The 18,630-nt window shown below is 37.8% G+C and overlaps 1 protein-coding gene across 1 annotated transcript in view; it reads left to right on the forward strand.

Annotated features, from left to right (window-relative positions):
* COX16 (cytochrome c oxidase assembly factor COX16) overlaps positions 1–18,630 on the forward strand; it is a 45,017-nt gene that overhangs the window by 2,033 nt on the left and 24,354 nt on the right. The window contains exon 2 of the mRNA XM_066321331.1: positions 10,450–10,527. Within this exon, the coding sequence (XP_066177428.1) occupies positions 10,450–10,527 (78 nt within the window). The remainder of the gene's footprint in view (positions 1–10,449; positions 10,528–18,630) is intronic.

Raw genomic sequence — 18,630 nt, forward strand, 5'->3', positions numbered from 1 at the left:
TGAAGATGGACTGTAGAGTCTAGAGGAAAGCAACATAAAAGGTAAAGCAAACATTCCTCTTTAAGGAATGCTTGAGGGAATTGACTTAGTTTATTTTAGAAAAGTTTGCAAAGGTCCGCACCTTGTACACTGAGAATGGGGATTGCCTTTCATCATTTGGGAAAGTATCCCCAAAATAAATGATCGAGTGTTAGGAAAATACTGCTCTTTTTTAGGAAAGAGCACTCTGATGCCTTACTAGGGTTTTTAAGATGAGCTTTAACAACCATCTGGCAGCACTGGCATAGATTGTCTCAGTTCTGCTTCAGTGCTGGAGCCAGGACTTCAGCATCCCAGGCCAGGCCTGTGGTTGTCCTTTTGGCTATCCCCAATGTTTTTGCAAGAGTTTTCCATAGGTCATAGAAGGAATTTTTAAGACTGGTTTCTTTGACTTTGTATTGCCTAATTTCATTCTGTTCCAATTACAACAGAGCTCTTTCCTCCAGACACAATATTATATAGAGAAATATTCTATTATATTTCTTTCCAGGGTTTCATGTCTCCCTGCCTTAAAATTATTCTCCCTTGTGAATACTTCAGAATGTTTCTGACTTGCTGCCCAAAGGCTTCCCAAGAAGTAAAAAAAAAAGGAAAACTCATGCAATTGTCAGTTACGCAGCTGTCTGTGGAGCTCTGAAGGCATCTCTGAAGCTGGATAGAATTGTGCTAAAAGATCAATTACAGCCAAAATGACAGTGAATCCAGGCAAAGAATCAGAAGCAGCTTGCCTTTGTAATTCTTTAAATTCTGATGAGTTTGTTGATAATACTGAAACCAAAGGTTTCTCTTAGATTATTATTACGTTCTGTACATGATTTTTTTTCTCTCTAGACTGATGCAGGACTATTCTTCAGTACTGGTTGACTTTTCATCAGTACCGTATTTCTTTTCCTGGTTAAAAAAAAAAAAATAAAAAAATCAAGTGGCTTTCATATCTTGCCTTTTTATACTGCATATTTGAATGAAAAATTCCTGTGCCCAAATTGCTAAGACTCCAAGAGTAAAGAGATCCTAATTCAAAGAAAGATGGATGTCTCATTACACTTCCCCCTAGATATATCTTCAAAGTATTTCTAACTTTTAGTGTAAACTATCTTGATAGTTTTTAATTTGTTCATTTGGTCTTGGGGCTGTTAGACTATTTCAGTGAAGAAGGAATTTTCTTGGTTGATCTTTAAACCTCATACTGACAACAGCTTTCAGAGTAAGATGTGTGAATCACAGTTTTCAGTCATACTTTCTCAGTAGCTGAAAGTGTTTCTTCCTGAGCACCAACGAAATTGTACCGGGTAGAACTTAAACCTGCAGGAGACCATGATTTGTGATTTTTGTCTGTAACTTTGTAAAACTTTGCAGATACAGTATCTCTGTGTGGATTTGGAATGGAATGTCTCAACAGCTTGAATGCAATCAAGTGAGTAGTCCCAAAGCATTTTTGGAGGTGGTAACATCTGTGTAGATGTTGGGATTGACTCCAGCAGCCTTACAGGTGTATGTAAAATTTGCTGTTGCAGTAGACAGCTGTGCCACCTCTGTGGTAACTTAAACATCTTCATCACCTGTATTGACATCTCTGTCTGCTATTTTGAGTGCCGGAATTCTTTCCTTATCACGTGAAGCTTAATTTACAAGTCTTCAGCATTCGTGGCTCTATTTTAAAAGGAGACCTTCTGCTGCTTTATATTCCACAACCAACTCTGCCTGACCAAAAGGGATGTGTCTGACAATATCATGTTGCTGCGTGGTGCTTCTGTAAGATCCTGATAGAGCAAGGCTCCTTGGTCTTGCAGCTGGTGCATCCAGCATCAAACCTTCCTTACGGGACACTGAACATAAAAGGTCACCTCTCTGCTACGCTTGGAATATTTGAAGTCTGCTGGAAGTTATTTTTTTTCTAACAGGTTTAAATGATGGCTCTATATCGTTAAGGAAACAGGTTTGGATTTCAAAATTTCAAAGTAGTTACAAATGTAAAACATGTTAGAAAGCCCCCTATTGTTTCATATGCTCACAGCACTTCCCAAGAATTGCCTTTGTGGTTGTGTCTCCATCTGATTCTAGGCAAGGATTTTTTAAACTCTGTAAGCTGCAAAATGAATGTATAGATGCAGTTCCAGTTCTGTCAGTATGTTACAAAGAAAATATTATGTTCTGAATATCTGAAGTGACATCCTAGCAGAAAGAAAATATAGTCTATGGTTCATTTGATGATTTTTATTGCACACCTAAAATAAGTATATCGCACTGTGTGTATGGTAATGCTGATTTTCAGATTTGCATTATGTTGCAACATTCGCCATATCTGTTCCTGTAGATTTTGACTTCCTTTCATTTTTCTGGGGTTTTGTGGGTTTTTCTCCTTCATCCTGCAATGACTGCTTTTACAAGTACTTTGATTCTCCTTCTGGATCTTGTCTTTGGTCTTTTATATGGTGTGCCTAGTCTTGCCAAAGGAGAAGGTACAGGTAACTTGGAGCAGTGAAAGAAAAATTTTTATTTATTCATTACTATGAAAAAATATGTTTCTAAAATTTATTTCCACTAGTGGCTGTTAGCACAGATTGTACTACAATGCCATCTACGCTGCTGCCCAGAACAGTGCAAGTTTTCTTGGATAAACACTTTGTCAAGGGATGCCAAGAGTGCATGTCATGTGCAGGACTAGAAAAAAGGTCAGATTAGAACAAATCGCTAACAATGCTGCAGCAATGTGGTCAGTGCTTCTAGGCACCATTAGAGAAGGTCATTGGCATCTCAGGCTCTCATTAATGAGCCAATTGTTTTGACAAACAGACCCCAAACAACTTTTTCAGACATCAGGACATGAAATTACATGTCCGTGGATTGGTTTTGTTCACTGGTGTGAAATCAGGGTCATCTGGGAGCAAGGAACTGATGCCCAGAAATGTTTTGCAGATATACAAAATGATATTTTGTTGTCCTGTGAGTTACTTAAAGTTAAAATTTACGGGGTTAACCCGTTAAATTTTCATAGATTCCTTTAAATTCAACATTTCTTGTTCATTTCTTAAAAAACCTGCTCAGTTTGGAGTCTTGGGGCATGCTAAATTCAAGGCATGGTTTTCCCCACAGATTCTGGAGGATCTGCTTGTAAAGGGATGATATGAACACTGGAAATATGGACAATTTTTCTTGGGAGTAATCACATTTCTGAGATCTTATTGTTGCTATCAGTGTCTATGAGTAGAATCTGTTAATACATTATCTTCTGATATTGTTTAAAAGAGGATTACTGCAATCAGCATTTTTCACTTTTAGATATGTCAGTGTTATTGCTAACATCTTTCACATAATTACCTTGAACAATTCATAATACTAGATTGCAGGACTTTTATTAATATCTATTACTTAATGTAACTTTACAATAAATTTGACATAAGCAGAATAATTGATTTAAATGTTAATACATTTTTGAGAGATGAATAGAAGTTAACATTCATCCATGAGAAGATAATTCTGACTTCTAGTACTTGTAGCTAAATTGTGATAAATTGCAAAAGTCACAGGTATTACATTTGTTGCCTAGAGGAGCAATAAATACAACACTGGTTTTAAAATTTAAGAGTTATTGCTCCCAATCAGTGAATACCAGAGTGTTGTTTTTATGCTTCAGACTCATATTATACATGTTCGGTCTCTAGGCCTGTGGTGAGATAGGTCTTCAATTTCTGCTTTGGATCTCCTGTTCATGTGTGTGTTTGAATCCACAGTGTGGAGCTGTTCCAGACAAAACCAGCCCTGGAGCTGTTGGAGCTCCTGGGGAAGCCAGAGTGCTCAGGCTGAATGGGCTTCTGTGGAGTCCAGTTGGTGCAGTCCGAATTAGCTGACTCCCATCATTCAGTTGATTGTTAGATCTTTTGAGTTTTCCTTTTGAATCATCACCTTAAATTTTTCATTTTCAGTCTTTGAGAACAGTTTTGCAGATATATGTGACAAGTAAATAGGCACTCTTTGGTGCTTCAGATTTTCCCTCTGTTTCATTTCAAAGCATAAAGGGTGCATTTGCATGGTTTCATGCTGTCAGAATGGACTAGTCTGCCACCCGGGGGGTCTGAGCTTGTCTGTTGAGCCTCAGAGCAGAAAGAGAAGTCCAGACTTGCCAGACTTGACTGTTTTCACTGTGTGTTTAGTCCTGCCCTAGGTCTTCCACTTCTTTAAGGGGTTCTGATGGTAAAAGTGTAAGATTAATGTTTATTTTACAGAACGTTTAAACTTCATTTCTTGTCCAGGATTAGCAATAGGGAAATAACACTTCTTGTGGTTTCTTTTTATATTCTTTCATGCAGGTTTCAGTTTATTGCAGTTTTGAGCAGGGCCTAACACATCACAAGAACACCAGCTTGCCACAAGATGTAAACATTTTCTCATTGTAGTTTACCTTGGTGAGATTTGAACCTGTGAGTTGTGGAAATGATCATTTCAGTAAGGAATTGAAATTTTGTTTTTTAGAAGCTTATGGAGAAAATGAAGATGGTGTTCAGTAACTGCATCTTGACCACCAGGGCGGACTTGAATTTTAAACAACTGCAGCGGCAGAGTGAAATTCCTTTGCTATCTGACCAGCCCAAGCAAAGTGTGTAATCTACAATGACAGTGTTGTGGCTGAAAATGCCCTTTTTTGCTCATGCTCACATTGAGGAACATACGGGTTTCTATCTCTTCTGCATTATTCTTAGGTTGGTTTCTATTATATGCCTTTTCTTTGATTTAAAACCTATTACGAATTGGACATTTTAACAAACAAAAATTTTGTTTTCTCTTTAGACATCGAATAGAGAGATCGAGATATTATGGACAGGGTTGTTTTTTTGATTTTTTTTTTTGTCCTCTGGCCTTTAGCCATTCATATTTGCAATCTTTAAAATCATTGCTTTGAACATTCTCTTATTGAGCCAATTAACCTGATACCTTGGGCCAAGTTTAATATTCTGCACATGTTCTACATGCTGTGCAAACTACACTCTGCTTTATCAGTCAGTAACAATTGGCTCCAGTTTATACCAGCTGCTGTTCCTGAATGCCAGCATGGTATCCATGTGGTCATCCACTGCTATATTTCATCCCTTTTTGAGTGTAATGCAGTTCAGCCTTTCTACAATGTGTGATTCTAGCATATGCAGTAAGTCAGAGCATTTGCTTACTTGATGTGCCTTTGAATGAAATAACTCCTGATGGATACATGTGGGTTTGGTTTCTGTTTTCCTTCAAAGGAGACCTCTGGTGTGAACTAAAAGTTATTTGCTTTTTTTGTTTTTAGGCAAGAAGTAAAGGTAGACCCTTTTTTGCTTCTGTTGAGGGTGAGGAGAGGATTTATTAAGTCTCTGAGAAGACTTTGCACTATTTTTCTCTCTTCTCTGCAGTTTCAGAGTTACAGCCAAGTGCAGGAATGGCAGTGGGGAATAAACTTTTGAGAGTCAGAGCTGGCAGAGGGGGGCGCTTCAGGTTAAGATGACTTGCCTGGTCTCTTCTGGGACTGGCAATTTGCCCTGCTACTTTATTTAGGGAAAAGAGACTTCAGTCTTCTGGACTGCCAAATTGCCATCTTTCACCAGTCTTGCACTGCACATCTGACAGTTCTTTAAAAAGGAACCCCCAAAACTGTCTTTGCTGTGATCACTGCAAACTAAACTAAAGTAATTCACTACTGCTCTGGTTTTGAAGCTCCTGATGAATAGCTGGAGAGTTCTGTAGCAGCAGTCTTGAAGAAAAGGTTAGAAAATTACCATGTTCTTTCTTTGTATACCTATCATAACATTTTCTACCACCACATGATCTGCATTGCCAGCACTAAACATTGTGATTTGGTTAATTTCGGGTTTTACGACTTGGTAATAATCTCTTTCACAACTGGTACTGTAGTAGGAATGGCGTTCTCTAACAACAGGGATGCCTATAACATGGCAAATTGCTGGTGCTGTCAGAGAAGCATTTTCTTATTTTTTTGTTAACCCAATCAAGTGAAGTTGGTTGCTTTAGATTATGCAGGAAGCTAAAAAAAGGGATCTGGTGTAAGTCCTAAATTCTGCTTTTATGAGCCCTCAGTGACCAGCCGCTGTAGCTGGTGACAAATACAAGTGTTTCCCATGCTAAGATGCAGTTCAGGGGATCAGTCTGGTGCCATCTATAACTGATTGCATAACATACTTCACAACGGAGACGTGAACAAATAGAATTTTTAAAAGAATGTTATTAAAGAGAATTTTATGTCATTTTTTTACATAAAATGTTTATTGAGGTTGCTGAGTGTATGTGACAGATGGTGCTCTTATGTCACATCCTATCTTTCATTTTGTTTTGGAACATGCAAGTCTTCCATGCATGCATAATTGCATTACAACATTGTAGGGGTTTTTTTGTGTACTCACTGAAACATAAAGGAATAATCCAACGTGGGATCTTTAATGGGGGTTGTGCTAGCAGTGCTGTTAAGCTGTTTGCTTTGGTGTTAAGTGCTGGCTAACTAGTGTGGTTAATGATCTTTGCCTCCCTGAGTTAAACTTCAGTTGTAAATGAAAAATTGAGAAGTTACTATTATCTCATCAATCTGCTGAGAGCACTCAAGTAAAGATGATGTTCACTACGTGATGTTTTTTTCTCTGTATTGTGAACCAAATAAAATGAATAGTTCCCTCACAAAGAATGCAGGTGTATATATAAACTTTCCAGCTGGAGTATCCTTCAGATGCCAGTGCCTTAATATTTTATCTTGTACATTAAGTATCTATATGATTCTAAAAGTGTAATGAAAAAATTATTATTTTTTATTATATGTGACATTACTTTTCCCCCTTCAGTTAACAGGAGAGTGAACTTGATCCTGACTTCATTAGAATGTTGCCAACCTGACTTATATTTATATGGTATCCTGAATAGCTTCTATTTTTGTTTTGTGCCTCGACTAGTGGATAGAACATACTGGACTTCACTGTTGCTTTTGAGTTACATTGGGCAAATTTGTCCATTGTAGTGCTTTTTTAAATGAAGAGTGTTTTGCAAAGAATGTAGAGATTATCTGTTTTACAGCTTGGGGAACTAGAAAAGTATGCGGGACATACAGAATATGCAAAGCCAACAAGCCAGTAATGGTGCTGAAAATTTTGAGTCTTATCCTGCATCTAATTATTTTGACTGGTGATTCTTGCTGGTTTACTTTGTCTGTAAATACAGCTAACTGAAATTAAGGTAGAAAGAGCATCTTCCCTCACAATGCAACAGAAGAGTTAAAGCCAAGACTAGTATTCCTACTCCATGCATTGTCAGTCACTGAGTCCCTTGCTACCTTTAATGGTATTACAGTGGCATAAATTCATTTATATGTTATTTTATTGGCTTTTGAGCACAGTTTTCAGGAAGGTAATTGACTGAATAGGTGTCCACTGCTGCTCTGGCCTGTGTAGATGAGTGCAATTCATGCTCAGGGCTGTCAGCTGACTGTGTTGACATGCTCTTGCTTGATTAAGTAAGTGCTGAATATGACTGATTCTGGTCTGGTTTTCCAGTGAAGTCAGACATCATCTTTGGTTCTTTAGAACATTGGTCAAGGGGTCTTGTGAATATATTATTTATATTCTTTGTGTGTACCCTGTACTTTGCAAAACTATTTAATCTTAGTCCTAACCTTCCAGCATTACACTGTGTAATATTTCAGCAGCATTTGCACTTTCTTACAGCATCAATGTGCTTTGTCTCTGATGGAGCTTAACTGATGTTTCATGGTAAGATAAATCAGCCATTGCAGGGTTGGAAATGTAAAGGCAACTGTACTGGTTGTGCCTGATAAGTTAAATGTGCCAACTTGCCAGGCCTGTTATGCTGCTTCTGCTGTATGAAGAGCACAAGTACATCACAATCAAGTGGGGTTTTCTCTCTTAATAGTACCAAGGTGTTGTGAGTAAAACTGCGGTGTCAGGCCAAAACCCGAATTCCAAAACAGGAAATGAGAGGGGTATGTGTGCATCAACTTCTTTACTGTGTGTAGCTGCAAATGTAAAATGCACTGTGTCATGGATGATTGCTGTCAAACAAGTGATAGGATGTGATGAGACAAAGTGAGTAGCACGTGACTTACTTCATGCAACAACTTCAGCTTGATTTTTCATAGTTGCGGTGTACATTACAGAGTTTTAAAGCTAAAGAATGTAATATTTCCTTTTTAGCTTGCAGCGTGGGTTTGTAAGCCAAAGTCTTCCAATTGTTCATATTGCATCTCATAACAGGATATACTCCATGCAAGTTTATTGTTGGGCAAATTAATTTTTAATTGATGTCACAAGTAATTGCTGCTTTCTGCCTGGTTTAATAACTGAACCATTTCTAGTGCAGTTGCTTTTGCCTTGCTGTAGACATTCTTTGGCAACATACTAATATGAAAAAAAGGCAATAAGCTCTGGTTTGTAACAGCCGTAAACTTCTCTATAGCATTTCAGATTTCTGTTTATTAGGACTTAAAGTTTATTAACACAGTGGCTGTAAATTAACATAATACTTGTTAGGAATTAAAGATCAGCTAATGAAAATTTATGCTGAGGCATCAACCATGTTAAAATTCAATTATAGTCTGATCCTTGAGATTCTCAGCGTTATGTGCTGCCATATCTTCATCTGACAAATCTTCTGATTTGATTGAATAAATCTTGAACAATGTTCAAGTTCTTTTTAACCATTTTGAACACTTTATTTTCTGCTTTCTGTTATTTTTTCTTACCAAAATACTGACACTGAGGAAAACTTGTCTTTAATTTATTTTTTTTTTTCTACTGAGTATCTTGATGATTCAATAGCTGCAAGATCGTCATTAATCCCTCGAAACCGTTATGGCACAAGTGTGATGCCACCTAGTTTTTGGTCAATCGTATTTCTTGTCACTGGACTTGGTACTGTATGATGATTTTCTGACTGGCTTTCTGAAACCAGTGGTCTGTGGCCTAGCAACTGGGTGTTCATATTGCAAAATTTGTGTCTATTTGTTTTTTATTATCAGCTAGATTTTAAGGCTTATTGAAAGGGCCAGAAAGAGGCTCTGGAGCCTTTAACTCCTGGCTAATGAAGTACTCTGTCCAAAGTAGAAGAAACCCATCAGTTCTGGGGTACCACTCTGTACCTTACCAGCATCTAAGTGTGTGTCTGGAGGTAGTGTTCGGGTGGTTGTGAGTAATTTTACCTGCTTGGTGGGAAATAATGCAGTCCTGCAACTTTGAGAATGAATAAGTGTAGAAGGCAGGTTTTTGTTTCTAATTTCTAATTCTTTGTAGCCACAGTGACATGAACTTTCACTTTCTGGAAAGAACATACACTTGACATCCTGCACAGCATAATTATAACAATTCTTGGTAGCAGGCCATTGCTCAAACCTAATATGTAGTAAGAAATCAGCCAGCAGTGTGTGGAAAACAGCAGTTCAGCAACAGCCTGTAATGAGGGAGTGTAACAGCAAAGTTGCATGAGGAAAGAGGGTGATGGTGGTGGGTTTTGTTAGGATTTTTTTTCTACCTTCACTCAGGTCTATAGAGCTTCCTCATGCTTTCACCTTCCTTAGATGTGCATCTCTAGATGTGAAGCCTTTTGGTCTCTTATGCATCTGCATTAACAGAGAACAGCAGACACTTTGAGATCAGAGCAGTAACTAGGGACCTGACTCTTACACAAAGTAGCTAGATTTCCAAGCTAATTTTCATGTCTCTTCTTTTTTCAAACAATACTTGATCTTTGGAGGGTCTATCCATTTTCTGATGGTAAAAATACATGGACGGTTTTGTGATATCACTCTGTCATAGGAAAGAATAATATAATGATTTCTTATGTAGATATGAAGCCCCCTCCATTTCTCCCTTTATTATTCTTAAGCTTCACAGGTGTGGAGGAAATTGCAGGATAACTAAGGAGTAATAAAAGGATAGGTGTGCTGGATATGATTTCTTAGCCTGGGTGATAATATGTTATTGAACTATAGCTACAGTCATGGTCTGTTCAGAAGCTTAATTAGATGTTACCCAGAGACATCAGAGTAAGTCAGTGTGGCATTGTTACTTCCCCATAGAGTTTGAAATTTATGAAAATAAAACCTGTGTCAGTGAGGTAAAGGTTCCTTTGCTGCCATTATGTCAGGAAACCACATGGGGATGGAAAAGAAGGGGTAAGAGGAGAGAAAGTCCCTGGAAAGTCTGAGTCATGTAGCAACTGTCTTTGTATGAAGGAGGAAATGTGTGAAATCCAGGCTTAGAGAGTGGAAGAAGGCACCTGTACCTATTTTCTTCAGCTCCTGGTGTTCCTGTTGGAAAAACAGAGTCCCTTGGTAATGAATTGGGTCAGTATGCACAGTATTTTTTGTAGGTGTGCAAAGTGTTCTTTTCCAGAACAGTCCTAACACATCTGTTTTCATTCTCTTTTCAGCTCTACCTCATTGGAGGATCTTTTGGACTCCGTGAATTTGCTCAGATAAGATATGATGCTCACAAACTACATGGCAAGGTGATTTAAACAGTTTGCTTTGTTTTTCATTTCCTTATGCCTACATGATGCTTTCTAAAGAATTGATAGGACAAACCAACTTTTTAGGGGATTTGCCTTTCACTGCTTGGCCCTGAGCTACAGCTGAATCTCATAGGCAGTAGGCAGAGTAGGTAGCAATAAAAAGGGCTGACATGATGATGAATCCTTTGCCATCCGTGAAAAAATCAACATAAATAATAGAAACATTTTGTTCCTTTGGTTGATTGTAAGTGGCAATTCTGAATCCTGAGAGAGAAGTGCAGCATGTCTAGAAGGAGGTTATTACAAGGGTACTGTTTCCAATTTAGACTAAGAAAACTGATATTTTAAAAGGTTCGGCTTTCAAACAATACTTGGCAGTGAGCATATAATGTTAGATGGATTCTGGGGCTTGGCTTTGCATTGACTGAGACAAGCAGGTACCTTTGACACTGTGCTTCATCCTGTTCTTTAAGCCTTGTGAAGGAAACAGGAGCTAGTCTCTACCAATTGTGTCAGAATATCCCGTATATAAGAAGCCTTTTTTAAGATGAACCTGAAACCTTCTGTCTGAGGAGGATAGCATGTTTGCTAGTGCTACTTATACCTCCAAGTGTAACACAACAAATTGCATATGAAATCATCTGAAAGTTCAGCAGAAAGTAATATTGGCTTGCTTTCTCTGGTTTAGTAACATGCAGGTCTGCTATTGCAATGCAGAGAGACTTTCTGGTCTCAGAGCTGCTGACTTGCAGGTTGCATAAAGCTGTTTTAAAGACTCTATGCCACTTTATAGAAAAAGTGCAGGACTCTGGATGCTGTGGCTTTCTACTGTGGTGAAATCTTTCAGATTCTGAGCTGTTGAGAGTTTTGAGACCCCTTTCTTTGTCTTAGGCACTTATGGACCATGTGAATTACTTTAATCATTCCTCATTGCTCTCTGTGTTGGATACCTGGCTGTGGCCTTCTATGCACCGTGTGGCCCACTGCTGCTCAGAACTGTATACAACAGAACCTGTAGACCAGGGAGGGTAATCTTGCAAACCTTTTCTCTAGTGCTGTCCTCTGGGGAGCTTTTTTTGTGTAATTTCTAGCCTTTTAGGACAAGTTGGAGCCTTTTAAGTTTTTCTCCAACCAGATGGAGGTAACAATGGGGCAAGAATTTGCCTGTTGTGTTTCTTTTAATTTTTGGGTCAGATTCCTACTCAGTGTATTGTATTTGACCCCCACAATCTGCACTGTAACAGCAACTCAGGGAAAAACACTGTTAATAGTTGTGCTAATTCAGATGTAGGAGACTCTTTGTCCCAGCATTTAGAATCAAGGGAAGCATTACTGAGTTAGTCAGTAGTACATGAAAGCTCTGAGTGGAAGCTACTTCACCCTGGAGTTCTTAAATTCCAAAAAGCTAAAAGAGGACTTCTGAGTTTTGCTCTAACCACTATTACTTAAGTCTGCAGCATCTCTTGTGTGTTTTATTTTCCTTCCAGTTTTATTCAAGTTTAGAGGACATTGAAGTAAAGAACAGTGCAGTATTGACTCAGAACTAGCAACACCAACTTTGGGCTTGTTTGTAGATGGAAAAATCAAAGCAATGTGTTCTGTTCATTTCTGTTTCTGTGTCCATAAAAATAGCGTTGAAAGCCATTCTCTAAATAAGACAGCAAAGGAGACCAGAATGTATTTTAATGGATAAAAAAAATTAGTTTAAAATGTACATGGAACTCAAGAAAAGAACATTAATATGAGTAATTTAAAAGTACTGTTAAAATCCTGATGCTTTTCTCTTATAATAAAGTTGGACTACTGTACTGTAAATCCTTATCAGAACTGGGACAGATGGACTTGTGCCCTTATTGGGGGGGTTGGACAGTTACATGCAAAATGCAATAAGCAATAAAAAAAATAAGATTTTTTTTGTTTGGCTTTTTTTTTGGTCTCTCCTTCAGAATAATAAAAATATTTAATTAAATAACTATTTCAATACAAGGAACTCAAAAGACTTTCAGAGCATTTAAGTGAATTAAGCTTCATAATCCTATTATCAAAAAAGGTAGGATTGTTATTTACATGTTATTGCTGAAAAATGGAGGTTGCACAAATCCTGAAGCAGGCTAGGATTCATAGCACCCAAGTGCCTGTCTGTTTTGATTATGTCTTAAGGATGTGCAAACTCCAGTGTGTCACCTTTTGTAAGCGTGATTCCTGAATTTGTTTTCTTGCTAATTCAGCTGCTAAAAAGACAAAACTTAAACAGTCCTTTTGTGGTAAATCTCTAATACATTTCAGATGCCAAACTATGATCCTTTGCCTTCAAAAGTACCTATTCTTTTCCTTTTTTACTCTTAACTTCACACTGTGCTTAGAGGCAAACCACACTAGTAAGCAACTTCTCAGTCAACAGTGATATTCAAAGGCAGTGCTGCAGTAGAACTGCTGCTGTGTAGTCTGTGTTTCCCTGACTGGGGGGCTAGCTGCTACTTTGGGTTCTTGTGACTTAATGAAAAAAGCTGCATTAGTAATAATGACGATGTTATTTATGTCAAACTGACTTTGGAAGACCATTCTCTGATAAAGGTAGTAAAATTCAAGAGAAAATGGTGGTTTGGACCTTTTAGGGAGTATGATTTGGTTGTGATGCATTGGGCTGGGGCTGGCATTAGGGCTGGGTGAGAGACAGAGCCTAGAGCTGAAGAGGGGCTATTAGTATCTAAAGAGCAGATAGTTCATCCATTTAGTTCATCTTTGAATATCAGGACCTCAGATATGCCCATCTCTTTCAAAAGAAGAAAAAAAAAAAACCAACTTTGGCTACACTTTTATCTTCTCAGGATACCTAAATCAGTCATATTGCCTCAGCACAATGAATGTCCTGCATTTAAAGGAAGCTTGCTGGAGCTCTTACTGATCTAATGCCTGTTTATGTTAGTCAGAATTCTCCTGATACTAATCAAGGATTTCTCCATTATCTATTGTTGCAGAAATGTCCATTAATGGAGAAATAATTAGGTTATGCAATTGTTCACTTTCTGGGAAGAATTTATGCAAATCAAAATTGGTTACAGAAAACCAGGTATGCTTATGGGAAAACCATGTGGAATTAACAGAGAAGAAATTAGTAGGTTTGTAGGCATTGTTCCAGATGCCTTTATTCATAAATGGAAGACTAGACCCTTTGTCTTTCTTCTTGTGTATGTACTGGAGACGTTTATTTATTTATATATTTTTTTACTGAAAATGTAATTCCTATTCTGTACTGCTGGCTAGTATCTACTGGAGAGAATTGCAGGGACGTGATGTATTAACTACCTGGAAAAGTTTGATTTCCCCCCATCAGCAAACCTTTTAGTATAAGAGAGGTTTTAAGCTCGAAATTGACTCTGTTGAAGAAGTGTCATTGCAAGGCAGGTTCTCAGACATTTTTGGGATGGGATAGGACTGAATGAGTTCCTCCAGAGTAAAGTGCAGCAGAAGCACTTCTAAAAAAGCTGGAATCTCTGTCCTATTTTGTTAGGAAACGAAATATAATCAGCCTTTGAAGTCTGCAGATATTTCCTGCTGTGAGTTATGTACAATAGTTTTACATACTTACCTATTTACAAACTGTAAAAATCCTGTTCACTTTTTCTTTGTCCTGTGCAAAGTGAGTGCACCTCAAAGTAGAATATGAAATAATACTAATGTTTTTTGTCTTAATGAGGTAGAAAATAGAGGCAGTAAAGAGTCCAGATGATAGAATTTCAATTTCTCCTCTATGAGTTTTACCCTTAAATCAGTTGTTGTGCGTTTAAATATGTATGGCTGTTGCATTGCATTCCAGGAGTTAAAACTCAGATAAAAATGAAAGTTCCTGACCTGTTCTTTCACCATTCTCTATGAGCAATAAACCTGTAAACCCAGAAAGAGTATTAAAGGAGTGGTAATGGTGGTGGGAAACATACTCAGTAAGTGCACTAGGAGTGCATAAAGCCTGCATTATGCAGACTGGAGATTGCCTTTAAAATTTCTTAGATAGTGTTTTTGACCAACTGACTGGCATGTAGTTATCAATGAGGCATTGCTTATTGACACCTGTAGAGTGTTAGTGTTGCCATTATGAATCTTCATTTATTGTGTATTTGCTTTATTTTAAGGTATTAGTTTGAGAAATTATGTAGCTGTGAGGATCCCAGCTTTCATTTTACAATCCTGGAACTTGAATTGAGAAAAAGAGCACATGTGGTGTGTAGAAGATTATTCTGGAAACCTTACTGTCCTTTGACAAGTGAAAGAGAAAAGAAAGTTCATATGATCACTTATGGCACTCTCCCTTTTCTGGTTTACAGCAATTCTCACAGTGGGGCTTGATAGTGACCTAAGTGTGTTGACTGTCTGGTTGGTTACACTCAGTATTACGGTTTAGAATATTGCTACTTGGACCCTAGTGCTGTTCTTTAACATGGTGTCTTTAATCTCATGAGTGGGTGTCAGGAGACCCACAGCAGCATGTAATTTAAATAACACCCACTGATCTCACTGGAAATTTTATATCCATCTTGTTCAGGTTCTCTCTTCAGTTACCTCCTGCACCACAGAATTCCTCTCTGCCTATCTCACTTCCTTAGTCTGTAGAATATAGGTAATTAATGCTGCTCTACTTTACACAGGAAATAGAAAAGTTAATTAATTCAAATAAAAGGAATTATTTAAATTCATATGAGTATTTAAGTATTTCCTCAGGTGAGATCTGTTACTTCGAGTGTTCTGGGTCAGGATGAAATAGCTAGGAAGAGATAGGAGCAGAGAACTGACTGGTTTCCATGAGACCTTTATGTCAAGCAAGAACACATCTGACATCTGCCTCAGAATGGGTGTAGGAAGTCAGTCCAGCATTTTCTCATTGTTTTAAGTGTATAGCCAAGAGGTGGTATCTGCCTATTAGAATGCTTTTGTGTTGCTGTCAAAACCTTGCTCTGTTCACACACGTACTGCAAAGAGTTTCACGCTGCTGAGTCGAGATGGTTGCAGCTCCAGCAGCAGAGTGTTTAAATGAGGTTCAGTGTCCACCCAAAAAGGGAATACATCTGCAAGTGACTGGACAAGGCCATGCCTTGTTGCTGGCTGGCACATTCATATTGCTGTCCTTATGTAAACTGCCTCAGGTATGTCTGTGGGGGTTGCACACATGGACATATTCTGGAGTAGTGCAGTAGAAATTCTCTGTTGGTTATTTTTAACCTTCCTTTTACCTGCCCATCTTTTTTATAAAGCCCATCTGGACAAGATTTCTGTGCTCCAGCTGAAGTTTGGATTGTTTCTTTAGTTTGTTTGTTTCAGAAAAAAAGCATTACAGAATAAAACATAATTTCAATGTTTAGTGTAATGTTAGTATGGTTTATGAATAATGTCATGTTTCTATATGTCACATCATTTTTTACTTTAAATGATATATTTCTTACGAGATGAAAATTTTAAAACAAAATCACTTAAAGCTTTGAATATATCTATAATGTTTAAAATTACACGAATTATATGATTTTTTTTTAAACTAAGATTTGTGGAATGTCAGCAGATTGTCCCCATCACTATACATACTGTGAGCTACTAGATGAAGCTGGTTTACTGCAAGCTGACTTGTTTATCTTCTGTGAGGACCTGCTTCTCTGTTAAAAAAACAGCATTTGAAAGGCTATCAAAGATATGAAGAATTTAACTGAAATAGCTTAGCAAGGTGAAAAGGCATGTTTTTAATTTTCTTCCACAAACTTTTCTATTGACTGAAAACTGCAAGACATACTTATTACAGTTCTTAGTGGATAAGCATCTGTGTTTGAAATCCTGTTACACCTTGGTGCTCCTCAAGATCTTCAGTCTGACCAAATCATCATGGACTTCACCATTTCAAGGAATAATGTGGATAGGCCAAATCATTGTGATTGGACTGGACTGACAAAGTCCCACGGTGTTCTAATGACAATTAATGGATTTAATGCTACTGCTGGCAGCCCTAGATTGTCCCCTGCACTCAATTACCTTGTGTGTTCTGCAGGCTTTCTGCTTTATTTTATTCCAAATGGATTTAGATGGATTAAGACTCATCCTCTAGGCTTCCTGGTGTGCAAATACCCCCTACCAATGTTGAGGTCAATTTAAATTACTGCTGTTAATACTCAAAAGACTTTCAATGGATTCTTTATATTATTAAAGATAGGGAAGTGAAATTTCAGTATCTGCTCAGCTAAATCTAAATGTATGTTTGTGGTGCTGTGCACTATGTCAGGGTTTCATCTTGTTCATTTTTTCCATTGTTTTAAATGATATGTTTGGTTTCAGAAAGGTATCCGGGTAGTCGATAAAGGAGGTTTGAGAGGAAATACCCCAACACGGGTTTCATTCAGTTTTAAAGAAGATCCTTGAGAAATATGTTGTCCTCTTTTGATGGATTGAAAAATAGAGGAATTGAGCTTGAGATTTTATTATTACCCCATTGCAGTGAGACAGTTACCTTCCTTAGTGTATGAATATGGTTATATTTTATTTGACCAGTGAATAACAGGTGAGAAAAACCTCTACCTGACTGCAAGGTGCAGACAATTTATGCTTTTGGATATATATACATATCTTTAAGTGGGATTTACTTTCTAAAAGAATGCCCATCTACAGCTGACTGGAGGAAGAGCCTCAACAGAGATTTTATTTTCAAGTCAAAAGTTTAGATTAATAAAATTAGGTGAGATGAAGCCCACCCTAGATTCTCCTTTGCTAGAGCTTCACTGGCAAATTAGCAGATAGATCGCTTGAAGGTAGAGGAACTCTTATTTAATCTGTTGTTTGTGCCTGAGGTATTCTTGTTTTCTGGTAGGTCTGATTCCATAGGAGTCTGTATTAAAATATCCTGCTTGATTTGAGTGTTAACAGAATCAGACTATCTTCAGCTGGTGTCTGCTTGAATATTTTGAATGGGAAAGGTATCCTTTCTAAACCCATCAGCCAAGGAATGTGGAATTATTTTCGTGTCTGTCACTGAACATGGCAGAATAATCAAGTCTACTCATCTAGCATTTATTTATTTATAGCTGCATCTTCCTGTGTTTAATTGGTTTCAGTGAGTTAATTACACAAGCACAGCATGGCAAGGAATTGATGTTGGTGATTATTGTTTCCTTCATTTTCTTTTCCTTAAGCAGGTCAGGTTGGCCTGGGTCTCAGGTCTAATGATGAACTGGCTAATTTCCTTGTGTAAGTAGATTTAGTTGATTTTTCAAAGGCTAAATGCATTACTGAGCTTGGCCCTAGGTCCTCCAAAAATTAAGAAAATAATACACTGAAATGTTGTTTGGTGCTGTAGAGAATGTGAGAGGCATACATTTAGGATTGCTTATAGGTGGGAAAAAAAAGTCTTTTTCAGTCAGTTACCTTTATATCATGGAGCATATTTTACTAAATTAAGCAGACCTTGCTTTCAGGCATGGCCTGCATAGTGGGAGGGAGGGGTTTGGAATTGTATATTCAGTCAGGCAGATTGGCTCCTTGTTGATGGCTAAGCAGGTACCCTTACAGTGACTTTGTTTCTCTTTGCAGGTGGAATTTGGAACTTGGTCAGTTTTTTTGACCATGGTTCAGAACTATCCAAGGCAGTAATTTCAGTCCTGCCATGTGGCACAAAAATGAAAGGGTAGCAAGAGCTTTTCATGTCCAGTATTGTGGTGGTACCAGATGTTCAGATGTTTTCTCTCTCATTTCATTTCAGTCCAGAAGGATTGTATGGAAATGAGCTCTCTATCCATGTTATTCTTGAAGATTTTGAGGTTCAGCTGCTAGTGTTTGGTTCATGTTTTTTGCACTGATTTCAGCAAAAGCTAATCCATTTTACTTGAGCTCAGATGACTTCTCTACATTGTCTGTGAAGAGCTGTCTCCTGAATTTGCTATGATACCAGACAGAGATGTATGTTTCCTTTTTTTCAGACATCCTTTCAGTTTGGCATATAAACCACCATTTTTCTGTAAAAGGCAAAAACAGTCAACTCTAGGATTCTGTAAGATTTTTCTTGCCACATTCTGAGGCTGACACTGTGTGTATACTTTTGAATGGTTTCCAGTGACTGGATCTGCCTAGACCCAG

The sequence above is a fragment of the Sylvia atricapilla genome, chromosome 6 (genome assembly GCF_009819655.1).
Source record: "Sylvia atricapilla isolate bSylAtr1 chromosome 6, bSylAtr1.pri, whole genome shotgun sequence".
NCBI lineage: Eukaryota > Metazoa > Chordata > Aves > Passeriformes > Sylviidae > Sylvia > Sylvia atricapilla.